Source organism: Catharus ustulatus, chromosome 6 (genome assembly GCF_009819885.2).
Source record: "Catharus ustulatus isolate bCatUst1 chromosome 6, bCatUst1.pri.v2, whole genome shotgun sequence".
In the NCBI taxonomy this organism is placed as follows: Eukaryota; Metazoa; Chordata; class Aves; order Passeriformes; family Turdidae; genus Catharus; species Catharus ustulatus.
The window spans coordinates 45037119-45060052 of NC_046226.1; the positions used below are offsets into that span (position 1 = coordinate 45037119).

The 22934-nt window shown below is 37.0% G+C and overlaps 1 protein-coding gene across 3 annotated transcripts in view; it reads right to left on the reverse strand.

Moving 5' to 3' along the window:
- The window catches only part of PPP6R3 (protein phosphatase 6 regulatory subunit 3), a 50461-nt gene that overhangs the window by 11943 nt on the left and 15584 nt on the right, over positions 1–22934 (reverse strand). For 2 of the 3 annotated variants that reach the window (XM_033061739.1, XM_033061740.1), the window contains 15 exons: positions 16970–17202; positions 15794–15980; positions 14825–14962; positions 14230–14295; positions 13010–13122; positions 12427–12540; positions 11680–11809; positions 10428–10580; positions 8374–8523; positions 7831–7895; positions 5298–5413; positions 4821–4906; positions 3572–3658; positions 1880–1977; positions 79–133 (listed from right to left, as the gene is read on the reverse strand). In XM_033061739.1, the coding sequence (XP_032917630.1) occupies positions 79–133; positions 1880–1977; positions 3572–3658; positions 4821–4906; positions 5298–5413; positions 7831–7895; positions 8374–8523; positions 10428–10580; positions 11680–11809; positions 12427–12540; positions 13010–13122; positions 14230–14295; positions 14825–14962; positions 15794–15980; positions 16970–17196 (1785 nt within the window). In that variant the 5' untranslated portion in view covers positions 17197–17202. Of the gene's footprint in view, positions 1–78; positions 134–1879; positions 1978–3571; positions 3659–4820; positions 4907–5297; positions 5414–7830; positions 7896–8373; positions 8524–10427; positions 10581–11679; positions 11810–12426; positions 12541–13009; positions 13123–14229; positions 14296–14824; positions 14963–15793; positions 15981–16969; positions 17203–19197; positions 19326–22934 lie in introns of all 3 variants that reach the window. The other variant, XM_033061738.1, reaches the window with a different exon arrangement.

Genomic DNA, 22934 nt, shown 5'->3' on the forward strand with positions numbered 1-22934 from the left:
ACCACTGCCAAAACTTTGAGGTCATGCCAAAGTTTAAAAGGCAGTAATATCTCTGATAGTACTGGAACACATACTTACACTTTCATTTGTATTGAGGGTAAAGTTGATGTCCGAAACCCGATCAAAAGAAACACTACAAGAAAAAAAGAAATACACTCAATAAAACAGGATTTTCTACTGTGACATGAAGACTTTTCATTTCGGTTTCTTATTTTACAGTAATCTAAGAATAGAAGACAAAAGACAAAGTAGTCTCCAATACAAAACAGTCAAAATTACACACCAAGGAGGCCTGGCACTCCTGGGATTTTTTTAATTGTTAAATACTTTAAACAAAAACACAGAACACTGCCATCTACAGTTAGGTGTATGCAACAAGCCTAAACAAACAGAACTGAAATTATGTACCCAAACCTCAAATATTGTATTGCTATGCTCTGGAAAAAACCTAGGTCTAAAGAAAGCCTAATCTGGCTATGCTCTACCATGAATACCTCAAAAGCCTGCAAATATATGCATTTGCAGTTCTTGGATATTTTAACGGATTTCACCCTTCTATTAAAGGGCCTTGTCAACAGGAAGGGACAAATTGAAAAATGGTATGAAATTCTGTTTCCTAACAAAAGAACCCCACAAACATTTTTTTAACCTATCACTGAAGTATTTTCCCAGAAATAATGCTACATATTGGGCTTGACACATCTTTACATATCAGAAGAGTTCATATATTGTTTGTCTAGCCATGAGTGCATTAAGTAGAGCACACACTGCTCCTTCCCTAATATTCACTGCATTAAGAAGCAGGGAAAAAGGTTAAGTGCTCTAAAGGAACCTAAGTCACAAGTGTGACTGTATGACTACACAAGACACCATCTGAACTACTGTACAAAGCCATGTAGGGAACTCAGTGCGCAACTGAGTCTTGCACAGAAGGCATAACTTCAAAGCAACTTCACCTACAGCTTAATTCAACTCATGAGTACATCCTTAGAGTACCTGTCACAGGTCTTGAGACCTCTTTACACAAGTAGTCATGTTTCTACCAAGAGAACAGACTTCCAAAGGCATGAACTTAAAGGAATTCTAACTCCTATCCTTGCCAAAATCCACTTGATTCTAACAAATCCTGTGTTACTTCCTCTACCATCATATCTTAATCTCTAATCTCAACAAGTTTTGTGATGTAAAAAGGCAGCAGTGCTGAATGGAAGATACAAGCTTCAGTCAGACATCACTTACTACACACAGTAAATGATACTAAGCATATCTCTTATAGAAGAGCACTGAGATTATTATAAAAAAATCCTTCTAAAAACCATCTTGAAGTAATGCTTTTTATTCCTACCTGCATGCTCTGGCACCCCAAGCCATGAATCTTATAAAAACCATGTTTAACTCTACCATCAGCAAGATCCCCTATTCTCCCCTCTTCCCTTTATTACATCCATATACTTACAAAAAAAAGATAGCAGCTTTTGTGAAGAGTGTTTTCTGTTGTGTGCTGGTTTTTGTTTCATTTGGGGCTTTTTAACCTGACAAAGACTGTTCTCATTTCCTCATCTTTCACCTGAGACTATAGCCATAGCTCTCTGTTAAAAAGACTCTGTTAAAAGCCAGTTTAATTCAGTTTTTTGTTCACAAGCACAGCATTCTCAACACTGGCACAACCAGGAGATTAGAAAAAGAAGAGAAGCTGTTGCTTTCTTCTGTTTAGGGAGGTTTCTATCAATACACACAGATGGCACAAAAAGACAGGACTGACTGGCAACTGCTTCACATCAGTAAATTATTGTACTTATCAGCAATACCACAGCAAAAAACACAGTAAGAAAGAGATCTCACAAGACTATAGCCAAATTCAGTGTAATATTATACTCACTTGCCAATGTCATCTTGATCAGCAAACTTCTCATCGTTGAAGCCAAACTGGTCAATAAAATTGGACGTCATTTGTTGCATCTGATAATCAGAAAAGGCCTGGCAACCCCAGGACCAACGACAGTGATATAATGATTCTACTAATACTCTAAAATCTATTTGCCCATTTTGCTTCAAAGAAATAAAAGTCTTATCTAAACTAAACATAAAAGGACAGGAAAAGGATTTGTCTTAACCTCTGAATTTTGAAAGGCAGCATCAACTACAACCCTACTTACATTTACTGACTTGAAAGTCAATCTAACAGCTTTCAAGAAAAAAGTTAAATCTGTAGTTTAATCACAGTAGCCAGCATCTTCCCAAACGGACCCCAAAGAAACAGAGCAACAACACTATATAAAAGAAAAAGCTGCCTTGCATAAAATAACATGAAGTTATAAATAGTAAGAACCAGAATAGTAAACTATATATAGATACTAAAGTACAGTCACATATTTATTATGCAGGTATCACTAGCAAAATCAGTCTTGGCCACACACACCAGCAGAATCTATTAAATATTAGAAGAATGAAACCATGGAGCATTTTACATCTCAGTGCAGTGTCACTGACACAACTGAGCTGCTTTTTTAAATAAGGATGACAGTGTCAACTGCCAGCAGATCAGTATATACACTAAAGTACATGTGGGCATCATCTATCTACAACAATAGCTTTTGTCTCTTATTTCCCAGGACTATAATTAAATTATAAATTACTGCACATCCTCTAGGGACTTTTAATAATGTTATTTCCATGTGTAAAGTCAGCCAACACTAAGATATTCTAGGAAATAAAGCTGTCATGTCAATTCTTGGTTCCTTGCCCAGGTAGCTGAGGGGACACTATGGTGGTAAAGTTGAATAACGTGAATATGGAAAGAAAACAAAAGAACGATAAAAAAACCCCAAGTTTAGATTAAGGCATTATGAAAACTGAAGGAAAAAGAAAATATATATAAAAGGAGGAGGTATACAGCAAGACAAACTTGAAAGAAGCAGCACTGGACCATCTGCATTTCTCCAGATTAACTACCTGGAACTGCTGGGATTGCCTAGGCACAGCAGGTCACTAAGGGGATGCATGAAAAGCACAGAGATATTAGAAGATCTTACTTTCTCACTAAAGCTGCTACAGATAGCACCCAACTTATCAAGTTTTTGTACAGGTGCACCTTACAGGTACAAAAGCACTTAATCAGATAAAAATGCATCAGATTCTTTAAGACTGAGCCACCACCCACAATTTAAACTTAGACAAGCAATTACTTATTATAAAACTACAGAAAATGCATAAAATACCAAAGCCAGTATTAGACTAGGCAGTTACTACACAGCTGTTAGTGATCTGAAAGATTGTGGTTAGTAACCCAGACAAATAATGCCATCTAAAACATCTGATTCCATCTAAGTGATCTATTGGCAATTTTGTGCCACTAGGCTCCCACTTACTATAAGAAAAAGAATTCAAAGAGATGCTTATGAGTCTGGTAAGACACAGCTGTGTGCATGCACACATGTCTAGGTTTAAATTTAAATTTTCTAGATTTGTATTTGTTTTTGACACAAAATAAAAGTTCCACCGCGTTTCAAAAAATGTCCTAATTTACTTTTCTAGAAAGAGCAACTTAAGCTGTTAAAAGAATTCAACTCACCTGCTGCAAAGAAGAATCCTGTGAGAAGCCAGTTTCTTTAAAGTCTATTTCATCATCACTGGAAGAATGAATGTGGCAGGTAGTAACCTATACAAAGAAATTAGGTCATTAGCATAGTATACATTGTATTTGTTTATTTCAGATAAAACAAACTGTTTTAATTCTTTGTCTTTCTATTCTACTGAAAACTGTGGAGTTTGAAGGTAAGTTTTCAAGTACCTCCAAGCACATGATTATGTACCTAAAGAGCCAATTAGTACCATTTTTGAAGCCTAAAATTCTTCCTCTTTACATGATCCTTCTCTTGGTCTTGACCAAGATATAGTTTCTACCCAGAGGAAAAAAAAATCTGCAAACCCTACACACTTCTTTGCATTCATTGGCTCAAGAAAAAATGCCTTATGTACATCTTTTGGTCTTATTCACAAGTTGCACATTTTCAGAGAAATTTCCTGTTCCTTCTATTGACACCTGTTAACATCATGCTCTAGTTAATATTTATTTTGAAATAGTAAATTTAACAATTAATTATAGTCCAAGTAACATAGGACTAGCACAAGTTAATGAAGCCACATGCAAAGCACTACATTCCTGGAGAAGTTAGGTAAAATAAAATTCATTAATTGGTCTGTTGACATTGGGAACTGCCTCTGCTCATTAAAGTCTCCAAGTGATTACCCTAAGACTGTATTTTTAACATTATTACACAAATCTCCTCTACTTAAGCGTTTCTCCAAAAGTGTACTCGCTACAGCTGCATGCAGAAGAAATGTGGCAGGTGCACAACAATAAGCAAAGTTATTCAAGCAAGGTCAGTAGCACAGGCAGTGGAATGCAGGTAGCAGTCTTCTGTTAAACTTGTACTGGGTCATTTACGTCCTGCAGATAAAGCAATCAACACTGACTCCTGCACTTTTAGTTTGTACTCTCAAGCAGACAGGAGTTTTCAAGGACACTACCTTGAAGAGGTAAAGAAGTCCTCCTCCTTGCAGATTGTCTGGAATTAGCTACACTAGGTAATGAGCCAGTTAGCTATTACAAGCTGATTGTCTGCATTATGCCTGCACAAATATTAGTAATATGGCTTTAGCTGAAAAGTAAATTAAAGAATAATCAGTTCCATAGCTCAGCAACTAGAGGGACTCCTTACAAGTACGCTGGATTTTGGAACACTGACAATGCTGCTGACAAAAAGAAACTGTCTAAGTAAAGTAGCAGCAATTTTCATATCTTACCCATCACTACTTACCAGATCCACTGTATTCCTCTTGTTGGTTTCTCCTAAAGAGTTTGTGCAGAATGTTTCCCATCGCTCTCTGACCTCCTCTGGAAGCTCTAGCACAGGAAACAAAGAAACCAAACCAATTAGAAACTATCAACAATGAAGCATCACTTAATTTTCAAATATTTTTTCTGCTCTACCAAAAATACTGGTAAGAACATATACATCCCCCTAAATCCATAAATCTAACTCCATCTAGCAAACAAGTCCAAATTAAGCAGGTCAGCACCTCTTTGCACCTATTTCAAGAAGCTTTAACCCTGCTTGAAATGAAAATATTTAAGCATTTGTTTAAGGATGACAGCTTCAAATTGAATGCTTCAGAAGTAACCCAGTTATTTTCTTCTTTAATCCAACAGCTGCCTTCTAATTTAAATTTGCCTAATTTCTTCAGCATTTGATAATGAAAGCCCTGAAGATAAAATTAAGTCCATGAATGCATACCTTTGATGAGCTGCTGGACTAGTGTGCTGTTTGGCCCCTTATCTGTACTATGCACAATGCAGTTTGCTATCCTTGTCAGGTGACCCATGTAGCCGTGCCTCCTTCCTCCTTCAGCCCTGCAAGAAACCGGGAGTTCAAGTGCCATACTCAGACCATCTCTGACACTGTATTGTGCTGTGCAACACCGCCAGACTCAAGATGTTACACAAGACAATGAACTGGGTTTCTTAAGTTAGAGTTGCATCCTAAAACTACTGGTTGACAAAGATACTTAAGAATTTAAAATATCAAGTGGTTTGACTTCACTGAGCCAGTTTAGGAGACTTAACAAGCCTTAAACTTAACAATACAATCAAGTATCAAAAAGGACATACAGGTGTTTGTACCGCTTGTGTACAGAAAGCAAAATGCACAGCATTAGCAAAATAATGGTAGACTTAGCAACTGATTCAGAATTTTAAGTAAATTTCTGTTGCTGAGAGTATTTCACAAAACCCAAAACACCAAATATTCCCTCAGAGTTTTCAGCCCATGATCAAAAGGGAAAAGCATTCTTAAATATGTTTTAATATTTCAGGGCTTCTTATCACTGTATGTAGCATACACTAAGTTAGGGTCATCGCTTTCCTGAAATTTAGAAACATTTAGATGCTTACCAAAACTAAAATTAAAAATCCATTTAAATATTTCACACAGAACTGCTCTGCAGAAACAGGAATTACCAGACTTTAAGTAGTGCTCTGAACGCCTACTGCCAATTGGAACCATTCTAAATCTGACTAAATAGCAACGGTGGCGAGGTCCAGCTTGAACTGATTCTCTAGCATTTGGCTACAAGCCAACCAAACTTTTGCTGCTGCAGTTTAAGGTTTTGTGTTTTAAACAACAGCCAAGAAAGACCCTCTCACCCAGCTAGACAAACCTCCCATGATTAAAATCTTTGTAAAGCGACAGCAGCTTCTGAAGTACCTTGTTATGCACACACAGATCACATGATTTTGTTTGCCACGATCATCATCTAACACAGGAGGTAACTGAAATTGTGTTATGCCTATGCAAGATATCATGAATAAACTACCACACTGCTTACAGCTTGGTTAGGTAACAAGCACATTCAAAACAAGCAGCACATAGTAATAGCAAAGGTTATAGTTTCTAATACAGGATATGACACAGAGTGCTTCTATTTGACAAACTAGACTGACTTGTCTCTGCCTAGCCAGAAAGTCTGGAATACAACTGTTATCTTTTGTTAGCAAATGCTTATTAATCCCAGTGAACCAAACAACTTGTACTATGTCAGATTTTTACCAGCAGAAAACAGTCACCCTTAAGCTCCTAGAGCTGCTTAAGTGATAGAATACAAAAGGACTAAAAAAATAACCATTTCCTGAAACAGCTAAGCTAAAAGTACCCTTAAAGATTTATCCTTTACAGCTGGAGCCACACCTGTACAAAACTGGATAAAGGAGTGAATTCATTACAAGCCTGTTTCCAGGTAAAAGCACTACCTAAGGTTTGAAACACTATTTTCTTCATCAGTATTCCCAAATGTGAGACTAAATATTTAATTAAATCGTTCATATGGTAAGCACTGGATCAAGAACAATCTTATCCAAGTAAAACTTAAGTTTTACATTGGAATTGCAGAGAAAACTTTTCATATTTCTCTCCTTCGAGAACCTAATTGCCAGTAAAGTTGGCAATTCTCTATAACCTCAGGAGAATTGATATAAAATGGAAGACATTCAGGAGAGCATGTTTTCTACAGTTAAATTTAGTACATTCCTTTTTTTATTACCCCATCTCTTCACCATCCTTATTTCCAGGTCAGTTACATTAGCCATATATTTACTATCTGAATCACTTAAGATAGGAACAGGAATGTTTTGGGGAGTGGAACTGTCTCAACTTTCCATCAACCCAGTAGCACTACCCCAGTTAGTTAATTCAATATTTTGACAGGTCAGAACTAACATTTACTGTTCAGTATCTCCAGAGCTAAATTATTTGGCCTTCGTGAGAACCTTTTACCACCTCAGTTGATGACTAAGGATTTTTTCTCCTGCGACAAAAACAGTTTCAGACAATATTAGCTACTTGAAGCTTACATCCTTTCAAACACATAATTTTAGAAGGTATTCCATTGCTGAGGAATTGGCTTCTACTATTTAAGAGTCTGGTGCTCCCCAGTATGTGATATGCTCTGATGTGTTCACAAGTGATTTTCAACCACCTACTGGGGAAAAGTATCTCCTGTCCCCTCAAAACTGACATTATGTTTCTGTACTTGAACATGGGTAAACTTTCAAGATCATAGTAATATCTTAAACATGGCAAGAATTACAACACTTGTGCTCTCAAATAGTCACAGGAAAAAGAATGCTATCAAAAAGTACAAGAGAAAGCTTTAACCCAAATATTAACATGAAAGTCATCTTAGAGAACTGGCTAGATCACTTCTGAATTAGTAATACATTCATTTCACAAGTCTTATTCACAACTGCAGGGAATGAGGCAACTAATTACTCACTGTTTCTTCTCATTCATCTCCCACGCTTCAAGTATTCTTTCTATTAATTGGCACTTAAGGAAGAGCTGTCAAAAAAGCAAAATATGCTTAGTAGCAGTAAAACAGAACACTATTTATGCATTTTACAGCTGATACTGAAGTCTGCAAGACTATTAATTTCACATTCAGAATACATACTGTCATCAAGGGTTCAAAGTCCAGCAGTCAGATGACAACCTGAAACTTGCATTAACTCTACTCCTCTTTCTACGTGCTGAGTTGTTGTAGTAGCATAAAGCTATTGAAATAGCAATTTTTAGCCTCAAAAATAGGAGGAACTTCTGAAAAAATGAATACTTGCAGCCCTTCACCATGCTCATTTGGAGCAACAAAAAAATACCTACTCTCTATAGCAGTTACAGATTTAAAACCCTAAACTAACATTTTAAGTAAAACCAGACATTCTTTTTCATTCTATACATTAAGTAGAATTGGGGTGTATTTTATGTAAAATTAACTGTATGTAAACAGGAAAATTCAAGAGATTTGCAAAACACAACTTACATGTTTCAGTAAGAGATTGTCCCCACTGGAATCCTGATCTGTAATTGTGCCATTTTCTGTGTTTTCAAGAGGACTTGCAAGAATCAATGCAATACAGATTTCTACTTGAGTATGTAAAAAGTTATTCCACGTATACTTAAAAAACATGTCCTGAAAAACAAATTCACCGAGATTTACACAAACCAAGATCTTTGCATTAAACATGACCAATAGTCTCACCCACCTAACCATGTGAATGACTACAATGAAATAATTTTTTTAAGTTCTACACTAAGTATTACTGCACAAGAGAACTTTTGTGACCCAAAAAATCAATAACTTTTGTGCTTGCCATTATCTGAATGCAAGGATTATTATACTGGATCAGAACAAGAATGCAACTAACAGGATTTATTGCAGGGGTCACTTTCAGACCATGAAGACAGGGAGAAATAATGCTCCCCACTTACATTCCTTCTGCCAGCTGCAAGCCAGAAAGTCCCAGAGTCAGAAATGTTATTTATGACCTTAGAAGTCCTTGACTTTTTTGAGTTCATTTAACCTTCCTAGTATCTATAATACCCTTTTATACATGTGCTCCTCACCTCAGTGAGATTCCTTATGAAATTGTATCAACCTGTTTCAAACCCAACATCATCCAATACCTCAGATAATGTAGAAACAGTTTAAGATTACTAACAAAGCATAAGACAAATACTGAGGCTGAGATACAATGAACAGCATCCATTTAGTCAAGTTCCTGCTTCTCCCCATTTTTTCTGTCAAACACAGGAAAGATTTTTGCCAAGCCTAGTCATTTTAGGCTACTCATTGCAAAATTCAAATGACTGGTAAAATGTAGTGAGTTCTGGAAATCTGTGTAGATTGGAACAGTATTGAACAATTTCAGTCTCATTCAAAGTACAGCTAAAGGTCTTCAATCTATCTTCAGTCCTCTTAAACTAAAGACATTCTTCCATTACTTTTCCTAAGTCAAGTCTGCCCAGTAAAAAATGTGCTTTTTCAGCAAACAGCATGAAGCACTGATGTTTCTATGGCTACAACTACTTTTTTCCTTACCTAAAACCTGCATCAGAAAAGTAGGTTCAAACCTCACTGAAATAGTTTACAAAAAAACATATTTACAAGAATACGCAAGTATTCCCTTAGACAAGGGATCTAGGAAAAACTTAAGCTGTGCAGTTTTTTAAGAAAACAGCTAAGTCAGCTATTTGTATGAAAGTTAGTACCCGTCTTCGTCACCCAATTGTGAAGAAAATCTGAGATGAAAACATTTCAATCACACTGTAATAATAAGTCACAGGAAAAAGGGGCTTTGGACTAAAATCAGGGAAGAGAAGGTATTTACACTTTAAGCTTACAACTGCCAACTTAGAAGTTTACATATTGTTATTCAGTAACTAGCTTAAGTTCTACATGATTTGCTAGTTATTTTTTAATCCACCAACGTTCAGATTTCTTGGGTGAACCTAAACACAAAGAATACATCTGCTATAGTGGAAGTATGAGTTAGGAAGTACTCAAAGTACATGTTCACATTAGCAAAGAGTAATGAGTTAGGTGACTCTGTTGCACACCACCTGGCTTGGAGGTTTAAAGGAGCACAAGCTACCAAGAATAACTGTTCCTTTACAGGACACTGCTGCAATACCATTTTGTAGGCCATATATTAAGTGAGAAAAAAAGGGCTTTGAGGGAACAACTTAATGAAAAAATGAAAATAGCAATGAAGCTTTGAACACAGCTGAAAACTCAAGAACATCCAGTTGAAAGTAAGATTAGTAAGCAAACCATGTAATTATGAAGGTGTACCAAGTAAGAACCAGCCAAGTGGTCAGAGGAAAACACTGACCTCAGATTGATTAACACTAAAATCTATTATTAAAAGTTCTTAAACCAAGCAATCACATCTTAAACCAAACAGCACAATACAAAGGTGCCGAAAAATTAGGCTGGAAAATAAGTTAGACTGGAAAATTATCTGCAGTCAGAAAAAGCAGACAAGATCTTAACAGCAATCCATAAACATAAAGTAGACAGCATAAAGTTCTTACCAGTATTACTCCTATGCTGTTAAGTTCTATAAGCTCCTGATTCACACTGCTTGTATTTGCCTGTAAAAGGCTAGATATTAATCTAATCACATTCAAACGAGTGTTTCCTACAGGTGGATCCAGTACACCCCAGGTTGTCTTCATGACACTTTTCTGAAAAAGAAAAAAGTTTAATAAATAAACCCATTAAAATGTCTTTTAAAAAAAAATCATCTTAGCATTATTAGATACACAATGACTGAGTAGTGCTTAAAAATGGATACACTTAGTCCTTGAGCAACTGTCTTACCCTCATCCTGCAAAAAAACCCTATTTTTAATTCCACATAACTGTAGCTTATTTTAATTCCACAGACAGGAAATACTAAAACCAGCCACACAAAAGCAACAACTTGGTGAAAAAAAATGCTAACTACAAGCAGGATCTCAAAGTAGATTAAGCCTATTCAACTTTGACAGGAATTGGGAGATAGCTCCTCAGAAATAATTCTCACTCATTAATCCAGCTATATTCTACATTACCACAACATACACAGGATAGCTAGGTGGACAGTCTGAATTATAATGCCTCAGCAACCCTAACTTCATATGTTTAAAAACAATTTCATGTTCATTTCTCTGTTAAAATCTGCAGCACTCAGTTCAGGGTGCAGTGTTCCACCTGAAATTCTGCCAGTGAAAATGTGAGTAGTAAATACAAATGGATCACAGGTAAACCCCCTATTTATACCTTTTTTTTTTTCATCTTTGGCAAGACCATGACATAGGTAACTTGCTTAAATCAGTTAAAAAGCCCAAGGAATTTAAAATGCATAGAGTGCAGGGATGTGTCATGGAGCTAGTCTACTTAGGTCCTGGGAAAGTCAAGAGAATTGCACGAGCCTAATGTGGGCCATTCCAAAGTTGCAAACAATGCAGTATCTATAGTCCATGTTTCCTATCCAGGCTGGATTTCCAAGCAGAAAACAGGACCTCCTTTGAGAATATATAGCAAATTCCTTTTTGTTGCTTTTAGAAAGAAGTAATTGCTCCAAGGTTACTTTGCTAATTAAACAAAGTTTGTGCTGGAAAAGCACAAAACATTGCTGTTCATTATTACAGTTTGTCTGAGCCAAGGCTCACAACAGGCAAGGAAGTAGCCTGGGTGTTTGCCTAAAAGTTGTCAGACTGGGTTTTGTTTGTTATAATCTGCCTAAAACAAACCCATGGTGCGTTTTGCTTCAATTAATTTGTTAACACAGGATTTCACTTACTTTGGGAGGCTCAAGTAGGAGCTCATGGAAGGATGAAAGTCGTGCTTTTATGGCTTCTAAAACACTTTTGTTGACAGAATAAGTGGAATTGCTCATGCCTGGAGGACAGATCTCTATATGGCCTTCAAATCTAAAAAGCACATAAGCAAAATTTGGTAATTAGTACCAAAACTAGTTGCAAAATATCTGTGGTATGTAACAGTTCTGAAAGGATGTGAAAAAAACAGGAAAAAAATACAAAAACATAGGGTTGCACACACGTAAAAATTACGGGTAACATAATGGTTGAACAAAGAGATTTTCCAAAACACTAGCCCTAGTATTTCTAGGTATACTGTGCCTGAAATCCCCAAAATAGTTTTGGGATTACAAACTGCAATCTGCTTTACTGAAACAGATAGAGCTTCATTTGTCTATCGCAAACAACATAAGCTGGATGTACCAGACAGATCTGTTCAGCTGTTTCTCCAAATGAAGTTGCAATAATATTACAAGTAACTTTTTAAAAGTCAATATTTAGTGCACTATACTTATTTAGTCCAATACCTGCATCCAGAAACAAACTGATGAAAGGTATTTAGTCTGATCTGTCTGCTGGTACTCATACTAGAAAAAGCTGCAGAAAGACTAGTAACTTTGTCCATTTTACTCCTTCAGCTACAACAGGTCACAGAAAGGGTTTAGTCACAAGCACAAGGAAGGCATTTGCTACTGCAGGCATCAACCAAGTGAAATAATAACACTTACGTCTGTCGTCTTGTCTCAAGTAAGGTCAATAGGATTTGGATTGCACTGACTATTGCAGATTCATTTTTTTCTTTATGAAAAATATTAGACAGAAGTTGCTCTATGATTTCTTGTCTGAAAAGAAAAGCATTGGCAACAGATGAAACCACTTCAGGACATAGCTGTTAGCAGAAGTAACTACCATTTGCCCACATACAAAAAAGGGAGAAGGAAATACAGGAGAATCTCACCTGGCAGAAGTATACACTTAGATTAACTTAAACAACTAACAGAACAAAGCTGAAGTCTCCTGTATTTAGTCTGCACAGTATCAATCTGACCTCCACATATAAGATACCATTCAATTGGGCAGCACAGGAAATAATTTAATGACACAACTCCTGTCTCACATTCCCCAACAGAAAATCTCCCAGGTGTGCTCTGCTTACTTGCCAAGTTATTTTTCATTACACAAACAACAGATGGGTAGTCAAGAAAATTCACCTCAAAAGAGCTTGCCATTTCTGAAGATTTTTCAAGGTCAAAATTTAAAAACTAGTTTCTTCTGAAGTGAGAATAAAATGAAAAATTTAAACCAACTTACTTCTCCAAACTTGCAAGCAGTGGATCTGGCTCTGAACTGTTCTGTACTTGTAGCATCTGGTCTCTGCTTAGACGAATAATTTCACAGAGTGACTGTGATGCATTTGAATGCCTCTGAAATGGAAAAACAGCCATTTTCACTACAAGAACAACATGCTGGACTCTAATTCTTCGGCTAAAAAAGGCGAAAGTTTCAACATGGACAAGAGCTCTACTACCCAAAAAACATTCAGGCAGTAGCTTTATGCCATAACTAGCCTTTAACAAAACAAAAAAACCCTTGAAGCACGAGACAAGAATCTATTTTCAACGTTAAGGTGGCAAAACATGAGAGATGAATCTTCCAACAATTGTAAGTATCCCTAAGGCTTTTATATGGATCTCAAAAAGGAGGCAGGGAGGTGAACAAAACCACATAACCTTCCTTTGAGACACATAACCACACTTAAAACTGAAATCAGCTTACTGAAAAAAGCAAGCAGAAAACAGTAAAACTAAAAGTTCTAACACCATGCTGTACAGCTGAACATACACCCAGGAGAGTGCCATTGATGCCTTAAGTTTCAGCTTTTACATTTTTCAGACCCTGTACTGTTGGAACCCTGGAAATGGGGAGTTTTGAACTTTCTGTGCTGTCAGGCACTGACTCCCAAAAGAGCACTGCTTTTGACCTGAGGCCTTGGAGAAGGCTTCCAAAATTGAACTAGAATCACTGGTGTGTAGTTTGAATAGAAGCATGTAATACCACACTGAAAGGTTTGGAATTTGGGATTTTAGAATACAGTAATAAGTATGAATTAGTGTATAACTCTGAACTTCATACAGAGTGTTAGTAAGCTCTCTTCACAGTTTGGTCAGACAAAATCCTTCTAGGTCTGAGAACCAAAGTCACCATCACAACCTCAGGCCAGAAAAGTACAAACAAAAGTGAATCTGGGGCAGAAGTAAACTGGAGCCATGTGACTTCGTTACCTGGAGCTACAATTGGACAATTAACCTCTGATAAGCAAGTAGACTAAACTTATATCTGTCAGAGAAAACTTGAGACCAGTATCCATCTTGGGTGAAGCCTCTGCAAGGCTCCTGCCCTGCCCAAGGTGTATCTGTTAAAGGCCTTTAAGAAACACCCACTTTATTCTCTACCTCTGTCTAGCCTCTGTTCTAGGTAGCCAGTCCAAGGCATCATCAGACCAATACTTACATCTTCATACCAATACTTACATCTTCATCTTGAGATGGGTGTACGATTTCCACAAGCCGCTGGATAATTCTCTCCTCATTCAGCCACTGTAAAAATGTTTGTGCATGTTAACAAGAATTTTTCCAGAGTGAACAAACTAAATGAACAAATGAAATTGAAGGTAGCCTTTTGACAACTACCACAAGTCATGAGGTCAATACTTCTAAATAACTATTAGGTACTTCAGAAAAAAAAAATCAGATTTCTGAGCCACAGTTAAAAAAAAAAAATCTTCAGCTAATTTCAGCAAACTTTGATGCCAAAATTGCGTTTGGTAAGGTCCAAAACAATTTTAAAATTATATCTGCCAGGTAAAAGTTAGATATTGAAGAATGGGGAAGAGACCAGCCACTCAGGTTCTAAGTTGCCCCCAGCAGCGCTGGGGTTTCATTGGAAAAGTACTGACAGATCCGGAAAAAAAAAAAAAAAAAAAAAAAAAAAACAAAACACAAACAAACAAAAACCCACAAACCAAATTTAAGTATATTCAAGAAATAAACTTAGTAAAGCCAGCAGAAGCTAAGCCAGGCTAGAGTTCATAAATGTCAGATAGAAGTTCTGTGACATTTTACTTACATTTAGCACTTCTTGCCGGGGTTGTGGAGGTTCTATGCAAGTCAGTAGCCTGAGCAACAAGTCCATGATAGCAGAGGTCCCTATGTGCTTAATAATGAGGTCTACAAAATCATGCTTCTTCTTTAAAAAATCCACAATCTGGAAATTAAAAAGTAAGCTTATCTTTGCTTCATGTATTTTACATGATAAATTACACCAACCACTTTTAATTTTACCTTCCTACCAAACTGACAAAACAGATAAGAACTTCTTAAACACTTCTGTCACTTAAAGCCTGCAGTACAAGATAAGATAAAATAAAATTCAGGCAGCGAACAGCAAAAATGGCACAGGGCCGGTCCATACCACATGCAGTGTGTCGTGGCCTGAGTCTCCCCTCAAACCAAACTTGCTGACCATAATCTACTTATAATTCAACACAGAGTCAGGTTTTCTTTTTGACATGAACCAGTCTCATCTCTGCTTAGTGGGCAAAGCTCAACACAGCAAAGCTCTTAATACAAACAGTATTTCAGGTTTAAGGGTCAAATCATTGTAGCTGTTTGCAGTACTGGACCACATGCCCTGAGTACAAATGCATTTCTGAGCAAGGACTCCAAATGTTTTTATCCTTGTTCTGAATAATTCTTCACACCAAGTCAGAATCACTCTCACTGATTCAAGTCATTTACATTTGCTTTTAACAGCAGTAAATGCAAATATGATCACACAAAACACTGAGCTAAGCTAAGCCAAAAGGTAGGCACTCGCACACTGATTGCATAAATAGCTCAGGCAAATCTGAATCAAATACATCCTACTCATCCAAGTGCATTTTTTAATCGTGTGCATAGTGAAAAGGTGTCTTCAGCTAGGATGGAACCTGAATGTTCTCTTTTGACTCTGCTGCTATCCCTCAATCATGTAGTCTTAGAGCAGAATTGCTGAGTACTACAGTGTTGTAAAATTGGTGAGTTTGCAAATACTTACCTGTTCTGGTTTTCTGCTGATAAGAATACTTAACACCTTGCTGAAGAAACTGGCCAGTAGAGGGTTTAGAGGAGATTCATTTAAGAGGAAGCTGTACAATTTCAGGAGTAAGGATTCTTCTTCTCCCAACCTATCATTGATCTGTGAGACATCAGATGTAAGCAGCTCACATGATATGTTTGGGTATCTGGGGAAAAAAAAATTATCCATCACTCATACTTCAGAGTTCTCATACTTCCAGCACTGAATTCAGAACCTGGTAATGCATCTGACTAAATTTTCATGCAGGGTTGGTCTACACTAAAGGAGCAAACTAACACAAAGTAATAAAAGTGCACATTCAGCCTATAAGCTCTGTTTTCATTTTAAAAGGGCACTACTTCAATCTTCAGTAACAACAGAACACCAGTAGGGAAGCTGAGAAAGGAAAGAGCAAGCTTTCATTTCAAGATACATTGTTAAATCCATCTCTTCAAGTACTGACGCCTTATTTGCTTCAATTTCCAAGTCTATTAGAAACATTTACAGTAGGCTTGGTTTACCAGAAATGATGAAGTTCTGCAACAAAGAGTGTAGCTTATTTCACATTTTAACACACCATTAAGAAAAAAACGCTGTTTTTGTATGGTTACAATAGGCTAAAAGCAGTATAACTGCTTTTCTGCAAACTGCTAGATGGATTTTGAGTTTGAACCTTCTCAACAAGCCAGAAGTCATGCCTATACTCTGGAAAGGAAAACATCAGCATTTAGACCCTAAGGACATTCTTCCAAGAAGTACTACAAATCTTCTAAAAGGAATCTCCAAAACATCTTACAAGTCAACAAAACAAAGCTAACCATTCAGTTAAACTACCCAAAAAGGGTTTTTCATTCAACTACTTTCTTAATCACAACTCATTTGAGTTCTGGTTGGACATTTTTTTTTTTTGCAACTCCTTTGGACATGAACTCGTTTTGGAAAAATTTGTGGACAAGAAGCTTCCATTTGAAAACTATGCATATATTAGAATGATCTACTTAAAAGTTCTATGAAGCCTCTTGAAGACATATTTAATCTAAAACACATAAATACTGTACTATACACCACACAGAGGTTCACACTATCAAATTAACAAGACTTATTAACTCCTCTTTCCACCTTCCAAATCCCTCCCAACCCTAAAAGTTTTCCTACTTATATCGAATTTTTTCATCCATGTCTTGAGGTGGCTCTTCAATGATAAATGAAACTAAGTCTTCCAAACATTCTGACTTCAGCAGAAACTCTATAAGTTTGCGATTCTGAGCCTTGCACTCCTGCAGAACATCCTCTTCATCCATCAATTCCTTCAGTGTTACATCTTCTCTCTCTAGAAGTGTATCTATGTGCGATGACGAATGGAGATCAAATTTCCAAAACATGCTGGTCTGTGTAAGAAGAATAGGAGTATATTAGCAGCAGCCATTATTCTAACATCCAAAGGTGAGAATTAGGCAGGGTTTTACTTACATGAAAGGAATATGCTAATTTTGCATGAAAGAAAAAGATACGAAATTTGCTTTTTCCATTCCTTGTTTTTAATCTATACATTGAGTCAGATATTCAGAACAATTTGCTCAGTAACCAATCGAGCTGGCCAAAGATTAAATGGACAGAGAATAACTGCACTGAAATACCACCCCAACCATTGAAGGAAACATCTATAAAGGTAGAGCAATGAGAAGAATTTTTGCTTGCAGGGAGCACACTTCAGAGTGCAGGAGCTAATTTCAATGCTACGCTAATTGTCCCTGCTTCCACAAACTTGACAGAGGAGGAATATCAAAGGTCAAGATGTGGCACACAAACATGTCAAGGGCTGTGGCTCCAACCACTGAAACACTCTAAGAGGCTGTAACAGATCTGTAAGAATTAACAACTTCATCTTTTCCCATAAAATGTTTTGCCACCTCTATATTAATTCTGTTTCTCTAAGACATCTTTGCTACTGAGACAACTGTGCTATCAGAAAAGAGTACTTCACACTACAATATATCCAAGAAATTCTTGCTTTTACCTCTCATTAAGCTCCATACAAACACTTCATTTCCCTCCAGCCCTGAAAGCAGGGTTTTTATATGACATTTGACCTCTGACACAGTATTAACTGGGCTTATATGAATGAAGATTTTAAGTGGACTGAAAAGAGATACTAGCTATATTAAAACACAGTAAGAAAAACTTTACTTTCCTTACAATTGAAAGCAGCAGTTTTGAGCAACACTCTTAAAGAAAGGAAGAAAGAAACACTCCTCTTGCTCCTTTAGTAAATATTTTTCAAATGTGAAAGATTATTTCAATATATTAGTTACTGCTGTGCATTAGCAATATCAGCTGTGAGGACATGTACTAAGGCAGGGAATTTCAGTGAATAGTATTTTAGCAAGGACACTTCTGTAAACTGTAAGCTGTATACAGGAGCAAGCTTAAAGGCAATAATTCAACTATGCTGTTGTCATACACTCAAAACACCCCATAAAATTAGAACAGAAATATCAAATTCTTTTGCAAATAAGAGGCAGCATTTAAGCACTTATTTCCAAGTTAAAATTGATTCAGCATGCACAATGACAGCTACTCAGAACAGCATTATGTCAATTTAGTACTTAAGCAGTTTGGAAACAGACAAAAACCTCAAGGATCTAGCAAAACCTTTGTGTGTATGATCTTTCCACAAGCAAGACTCTCAGTAATCAGCCTAAATATTTTAAAGCTTAGTGTATTCATTATGGAGGCATTTTAATTGCTTTGAGGGTTTTAATTGTTGCTTTAACCACTACATACTGATCACCTTACTCTGCTTAAACTTTTCAGAAGTTGTAACATTCATAACTGGCCACAGATTATACAGTTTCCTGTTTATAAAGATATGGGGTTCAAACAAAATCAAACAGGCAATGTACAGATTTATTTGACTGCAGTATTGGTACTCATCTAACATCCCATGCAAGGACTAAATGATTAGGAAGCAGAAAGAAATTATTTTGTACTAGAAGTATTAGTAAACTATCAAGCAGGGCTTAACACACCTGATCTTACAAATTGGCTTAAATCAAGTTATACATTTGTGAAAAACACTAGCTTGTGGGTAGTGCAAGTTACACACAAACTTACTGTAAGGAAGTGAAACCAGTGCATTATTAAAGCCAGAGGATATTTTTTGATTGGGATTTTTAAACCTCTAGAAAGTAGATCAAATCCCACCCATTGCCCAATTAGTGAAAGCACCATCCTTGCAAGTAACCACTATCAATGCTAATTCCAGATGTAAATACCTCTGTAGTGATTAATGCTCATTTCAGTAGCTTGAATGTATTTCTCAGTCAGTTATTTCAAGAGAAATTCAACAATGGAAAAGAGCAATAACAAAAAAAGAGGCATACTACTGCAAACATGTTACTGCGTTATTTCACAAAGTGTCTCCCAGGCAAGCTCTTTTAGGGGCTGCTCCCTCAACATGTCAGGTGCCGGCCACAGATTATTCCATCACTTCTCAACAGGAGCCCAGGTCCTTTGAAATAAGGAAAAATAAACAACATAAACTGTGCCAAAGGGAAAGTTCAGGAATCCTGAACAGAATTTTCTTAGGCATTATTTCTGACAGTAATCTAGAATCAGTCTAGCATAGTTTTGATTGGAAGTTTAAAAATCAAAACATGTTACTGCTGTTTTTCTCAGAGCCTACTGTTCTACCCTCCCTCCCAAAATCTACTAATTCTGAAACATCATCATGCTTTTTCAAATTTCAGTCCCATTAACAGAGTTGGCATTAGGCCTTCTTTCCAAAACTACAAGTCTGCTCCTTCCAAAACTTCACTACCTGCAAATTTACAAAAAACTCAATGGGTCACATGGGTTGCATTACTCCCAATGTTACTACACTTTCAGAGCAGAAAAAGACTTTTGGACTCAATGCAAGATACAAAAGACTTCCAAATATGAGACATGCCCAAGATTAGAAACTACAAGAAGCAAAATAACCCAGGACGATGTTAAAAACTTGCACATGTGGAAAGACAAAACGTGTTAAAGATGGTAAATATGCTGCATGCATTTGACTGCCTTTTGTAACATGTTAGTTTTCTATAACCTCTGAAAGTTCCCAGTAAGCAAGACTGACACAAGTACTTATGCTGATGCACAACTTATGACAATTCAAGTTCCTGAGTAACATCTAATACCCAGAAAAATATGGCTTTGTTTTCTTAATTAGTATTGTCAACAGATTCTTTTCTGAATGGATGTTGAATAGCACTCCATGTAATAAACATTTGACTTAAATCTGAAAATAAAAAGCAGCTCAACAAAGCAAAAAAAGTCTGCTTTCAACTCATGGCATACTGAAATTCTCACTTTCATTATGTGCTAAATGGAAGAAATAAAGCTTAGAAACAATCCTTTCAGACCAAGAAGGAAAATTCTATCTTCTGTTTGTTACAGGGAAAGAAAACCACGAGTATTTTTAACAGTGATCAGTGGTTCTTTCTGGAGGTCAAGTGCTTAAGTGGCATTTCCATTAAAAAAAAACTGGTAACAGTTGCATCACAAAGTCTCTCTTTAGCTTCAAGCGACAGTAGCTGTCACACACCTCTCCTGAACAGACACATGCTTGTTTTCAAGCTACCAAACTAAGATGTGAATTCCAGCCAGAAAAGCATATGGTTTAATTTTGGACAATGTTTCCTATACTGAACCTTTTACAAAACAGACTATCAAGTATTTAAGTCATCCAGAAGTCTTTTCAGTAAATAAATAAAACTAAAGTAAGCTGTTTCTTTGCGTTGGGAAGGATGTTTTACACTGAGTTCCTTCTGACTCAGCACCTCAGAATTCCACACAAGAGCTGAGTATAGGCAGCTCCAAGTAGACATGGGCATCTAGACTAGTGTAGAATGAAAACCAGAAGGATTTCAGCTGAAGGATCTTTATCTGGTAATTACACAGATGTCAAGGCATATACACAGAGTTTCAGGTAGGAACTTCACAGATTTTACTGCAATGCCGAGCTCCGTTTTTCAAGCAAGAGAAGCTTTAAGTGTATCAGTGTCAAGCTGAAGATTCTGTAGTATGTGAAATTCCGAGAAATGCTACATAAGGAGTTGTAACAATTACTGCATTATAAAAAATCAAACTCTGAATGTGCCACTTTTCTTTGTGCACTATTGTATTTTCTTACTATAGAGTTCAAGTACACAGATGGAAAAGAAAATCAGTTACTTTTGCACCAACAAACATTTCCACAATTGAAACGCATCTTAAGTGATGTAGCCTACTTCAGTAAAACAGGATTTATAATTTCTGTGCAGCAACTAGTAAAAGCCAAGCTAGTTATTGGATGAAAGGATAGCAACCACCAAAGGAGTCCTTGATTTTAAGATGGTCTTGCACTTCTTAATGATAAAAGCATTTCCAATGCAAAGAATCCCTTGCCTCCTAAAAGCCAAGTAGGTAGGTAAGTTTAAGGAAGGACAAAGTAATGATGGAGATAAGCTTCACATAACCTCACCTAGTTATTATCTAGGTATGTTTAGTTAGACTCAAGTTCAGAGCAGGGGGTCCCCTTTCTCCAATCAATGGACAGTAATAAAACAATGTTGCAGAATTTATAAAGTGCTCATTTTGACACTGAAAATGGACTCTCTGTTTAAAACAAAACTAAGCATGAATGCATGTCTGAAAAATATCTAGAGTTAAAGAAAATTACCAGTGAATGAAAATGACAGAAGACACTCTAGCTGCTACTTTTAGAGTGCCTGTTGTACTCAGCAGAACATCACCCATTGTAAACTTGCTGTCTATAACTGCCTGTCCTAACCTATTTAAAATAAATTTCTTTTTAATCAGAGCAGAGAAGTTCACTGAGTACTATCAGCTAGAAAGATGTAAGTTGGCGTTCAAAATCCCTAGATTTAATTACAGTACCTTACAATTATACACAGCAATCACAAAAAAATAAAAGCAGTAATAAAGGAGAACTTTCACTGTACACTTGTTACATTTCTTAAAGAAAATGTATGATCAATTTGATATAGAATACAAGTCTCAGGTGAATACCAAATAACATACAGCTGTTTCTTCAGTGTCAGAACAGCCTATTCATGCCATAAACCTAAAACCTAGTGAAAAGAAATACTTCCTTACTTATAATAAGCTAGTGAAGTTTCAAAGAAACTCGTGGAGAAAGGAGCAAATAAATGGTTTGAGTTTAATAGGAATTAAATAGAACAGAAAATAGAAACACCTCTACCTCAACAATTTAATACATACTTCTAATACCATGCACGTTCCTTCCTAGTCCACAGGCATAACAAACTAGAAGAGATACTAGAAAGGAAAAAAAAGCAACCAACAATTCTTTCAAGGAAACCTGGGAGATTTTGTGCAGGCTGGTTGCATTTCTTTCCTCACAGCAGGATTTCTGGATGCTTCACCCTCTTCTCAGCCTCTGCTGGGCACAGGGCGTTGCAGAGTGGGAGGTTACCAAGGATCTCTGACCCTCCTGAGAAACTGCTGCCACTGTCTCATGCAGGGGACCCCAGGCACAGGACAAAGAGCAGGCTGAAGCTTAGGCACATGAGGGGAGGCAGAGGGCAGTCCCTGTGCCCAAGGAGCAACAGGAACAGGGGAGAGATCTCCAAAACAGGGCCCTCAGTCTACCTCATCCTCCTTCTCCCACTTGAGTGCACCTCTGAGGCCACAGCCTCCCCAGCTCCCAGGACAACCATACTGGGCCACATAAACTGCTGCCACAGTGGTCTCCTGATGTCATGATGGAATTCCTTCCAGACACTATATTCATTCACAGCACATACATTCCTCTGCTAGCTACTACTATACTTCCAGAGGGTAACTACAGCCTCTTCAGAGAAATACAGGAGATGCCATGTGGCAGTCTTTTCTTGACTGGGAGAAAAACATGCCAGAAAAATGTATGAAGACAGACAGTGATCTCCTAACATGCTCTTTAACAAGGTGCCACCTCCTGCTGAGGTAAGTTATTAAGCAGGGACTTTCACTCCCCCGTCAGACGTGAGGAGGACTCTGCTATTGCTACAAAACAGTTAAGGAGTAAAGTGAAATCATTTTTACCCTTATTTATCAACCTAATCTCCCTTATTTA